Source organism: Octopus bimaculoides, chromosome 25, assembly GCF_001194135.2.
Source record: "Octopus bimaculoides isolate UCB-OBI-ISO-001 chromosome 25, ASM119413v2, whole genome shotgun sequence".
NCBI classification, from domain to species: domain Eukaryota; kingdom Metazoa; phylum Mollusca; class Cephalopoda; order Octopoda; family Octopodidae; genus Octopus; species Octopus bimaculoides.
In genome coordinates, this window is record NC_069005.1 from 11,358,812 (window position 1) to 11,362,988 (window position 4,177).

The 4,177-nt window shown below is 35.1% G+C and overlaps 1 protein-coding gene across 1 annotated transcript in view; it reads right to left on the reverse strand.

The window, feature by feature from the left end:
* Positions 1-4,177, reverse strand: part of LOC128250800 (uncharacterized) — a 15,324-nt gene that overhangs the window by 8,978 nt on the left and 2,169 nt on the right. The window contains exon 2 of the mRNA XM_052976749.1: positions 3,013-3,072. Coding sequence (XP_052832709.1) covers positions 3,013-3,072 — 60 coding nt within the window. The remainder of the gene's footprint in view (positions 1-3,012; positions 3,073-4,177) is intronic.

Here is a 4,177-nt window from a genome sequence, read left to right on the forward strand (position 1 = left end):
ACAACGACAACAACATCACCACCACCACCACCACCATCACCACCACCACCATCACCACCACAATCTCTCTCTCTCCCGTTCTCTCGGGAAGACAGCCGAAAGAAAAGGAACGGTCTAAGTATGACTTTGATCGATTATCGAAAGGCTTTTGAAAGGAATTCCCCACACATGGATCCTGGAAACACTAGCCATGAACAAGGAAAGAGCAATAATCATAAAGCATATAAAGCATTCCACGAATAAATGTCAGACAGTGGTGCAGCTCCAGACAAAAGAGGGACTCAGAAAAACTAAAGCCATCCCCATAGAAGAGGAATATTCCAGATGGACACACTCTCTCCACCCCTTTTCTGCTTGGCACTGACGCCTTTAACTGACATACCAGACAGAACTGGATGTGGATACAACTGTTACAGCAAAACTATCAATCATCTCTTGTATATGGATGGTATAAATCTGTATGCTGCAAATAATAGGCAGCTGGAAACATTACTACAGAGAGTACATGGATTTACCAAAGAAATAAAAATGAAATTCCGCTTAGAAAAATGTGTCAAGGCAACCTTGAAAAGAGGAAAACTAGTTAAGAGTAAGAATATTACACTAGATAAAGCCGATGAAGTAAGAGAATTAGACCAAAGCCAGGTGTACAAATACTTAGGAATCAATGAACTAGATACGATACAATACACACAAATGAAAGAGAAGATAAGTGGAAATTTTAACGGTGAGTGTGTTAAATTTCAAGGCACAATAAGAAAATGACTCTCCCCAGACACAACACAATACCTATAATAATAAATACATTAGGTATGATTAAAAACATCAAGACAAATACATAACCAATACTATATACGAGTTAGATTAATACTGAAAGCAGCCAAATGCGAAAAACAAGTTAATAGGTATCAACACTCTAGCCGTCCCAGTTATACGTTACAGCTACAATATTCTTAACCGGACTCTAAATGAACTAACAAAACTAGACACAAAACACGAGCAAAACAAAAAAGCTGTTTTCTCTCTAACGAAGCTGAAAAATACAAGAAAGAAGTCATAATACCTGACAATCATGAAGAAAAAGACGAAGTAGCAAAAGCTGTAAAACAAATGAAATCCAAACTAAAACTGGAACAACAAGGTATCGTGAGAAAACGATGGCAAAAAAAGCACTTACATGGCAATTATTTGAATAAGCCAAACAGAAAATAGATAAAGTAAAATCCCAACAATGGGTGAGAAGCTCAGGACTCAAAACAGAGACTGAAGGCTCATTAAATGCAGCACACGATCTCCCCACCGAAAATAATCGGAAACATATGATTAAGAAAAATACAAGTAACTGCAGGATACGTGGTGATAGGGAAGAAACAATAAACCATATTGTCTCTGGCTGTCCAGTTCTGGCTAAGATATGACAGAGTTGGGATCTATGTATACACTGGAAGCTATGCCAACACTACGGAATGACAACAGAAAAAAATGGTATATGCACACCCCAGAAAATGTCTCATAAAATGACAAAGCAACTATGCTGTGGGATATGTCAATACATACAGATAGAGAAATCAAAGCTAATAGACCGGACAAAGTTGTGAGAGATCATCAAGAACAAAAATGCCTTCTAATAGATGTATCAATACCGACAGATGACAATGTATCTCTAAAAGGGAACGGAGAATCTCTCAGAATACAAAGATCTGGAAATACAGATCCTAAAAATATACAGAGCCTATAAAAATACAGAGCCTAAAAACAGAAACACTCCCTATAATTCGTTTTGAATTTGGTTTGGGAGATTTTTGATGTGATTTCGTATTGAAGCATATTCTGTTGTGTCTGGGGAGAGTCATTTTCTTATTGTGCCTTGAAATTTAACACACTCACCGGTAAAATTTCCACTTATTTCTTATTTTTATTTTCCTAAAATTTTCGTTGCGTCTTGCAACCTTATCAATAGTCTTGCAACCTTATCAAAATACATTAGGTATGATTAAAAACATCTAGACAAATACATAACCAAAACGCCAGGACTTACGAATGCATATAACATAGAGAAAATAACACTACTAGGCACTACACACATCCTACGTAAGCCACTTTCAATACAATGAAAAAACAAAAGCATTACAACAAACCACAGCACATACCTCGCAATGGCAAACGCCCAAAGCAAGATAATAATGTTGATGTTGACAAAGCCTTTACTCATCAATGGTTAGCGTCTTCTGGCTTAAATCAGAAACAGAAGGGTTTATCATAGCAGTCCAAAACAACAATATGAGACCATCGATCATGTTGTTTTCTAGTGCAACCTTCTTACACCTACAGAGTATCTCGACAGGGATAATAGAGCAGCACAGTAAATTCACTGGGTAATTAGCAAAAACCTGGAACTGCCCCATGATAAAAACTGGTGGAAACACAAACCACCTCCAGTGCTTGAAAATGGCCACATCTCATTCCTCAGGAAATTTACTGTTCAAACTGACAGAAAAATAGATGCGAATAGGTCAGACATATTGAAGGTCTTCAGACAAAAATCATACCTCCTCATCGATATGACTGTCTCAATCGACATAAATGTATCTGTCAAGACCTACCAAAAACTGAGCAAGTATAAAGATTTTGAAACAGAAATTAGCAAGATGTGGCACCTCAAGACTAAAACAATATCTGTTGTCACAGGTGCCCAATGAATGTAGCAAAAGAGGATGATTGCTACCTATCTCAGATACTAGGAAATCCCAAACTAGAGGAAATTAAAAAAATAGTACTCATTGGAACTGCTCATATCCCACGTCGTATATTCTCTATGTAATCCCTAAAACATTTTAATCTGTAAACGGCATCAAAATTCTTTCAAATGTACATAATACCAAACACCTTTTACTTCATCTTAACACTATTATCTTATAATCAAATTACTTTGAAAAAATACTTCTAATTGGCTTATATTTTGACAGACACTCTCTATAAAAATACTCGGTGCAAAACCAAAAATATTTTCACCTTAGTCGTAATACCAGCTTTAACTGCTAACTTGCGCCTTGCCTTCTCTGGATGAGTTATCTTGTACAAAAACAAAGCAAAGGGCAAACATATAATAATAATAATAATAATAATAATAATAATAATAATAATAATAATAATAATAGGACCTATATACACTGGAAGCTATGCCAACACTACGGAATAACAACAGAAAAAAGATGGTATAAACACACGCCAGAAAAGGTCACAGAAAACGAGAAAGCAAATAGACCAGATATAGTTGTCAAAGATCATGAAGAAAAAAAATGCTTTCTAATTGATGTATTAATACCAGCAGATGACAACGTCTCTCTAAAAGAAATGGAAAAACTTTCAAAATACAAAGACCTGGAAATAGAGGTAACTCGAATGTGGAATATAAAAACAGAAACAATTCCTATTATAGTAGGTGCCTTAGGTATAATAAAAAAACATTCAGACAAATACATGACAAAAACACCAGGACTTACAAATATATATAACATACAGAAAATTGCACTACTGGGCACAGCACACATCCTACGCAAAGCACTTTCAATACAGTAACCATAAGAGCACCACAGCAAACCACAGCACATACCCAAGGCGCACAGAGCTGCGCTCGGTAGTGAATTGAAAGCACGTTATAAAAATAAAACTACTGAACAATAATAATAATAATAATAATAATAATAATAATAATAATAACAATTTGTCTTTATTGCCCACGGGGCGCTAAACATAGAGAACAAACAAGGACAGACAAAGGATTTAAGTCGATTACATCGATCTCAGTGCGTCACTGGTACTTATTTAATCGATGAAAGGATGAAAAGCAAAGTCGACCTCGGCAGAGTTTGAATTCAGAACGTAACGGCAGACGAAATACCGCTAAAGGATTTCGCCCAGCGTGCTAACGATTCTACTAGCTCACCAATAATAATAATAATAATAGTAATAATAATAATAATAATAATAATAATAATAATAATAATAATAATAATAATAATAATAATAATAATAATAATTCGAATGTGGAATCTAAAAACAGAAACAATTCCCATCATAGTAGGTGCCTTAGGCATAATAAAAAAATATTCAGACAAATACATAACAAAAACACCAGGACTTACAAATATATATAACATACAGAAAGTTGCACTAC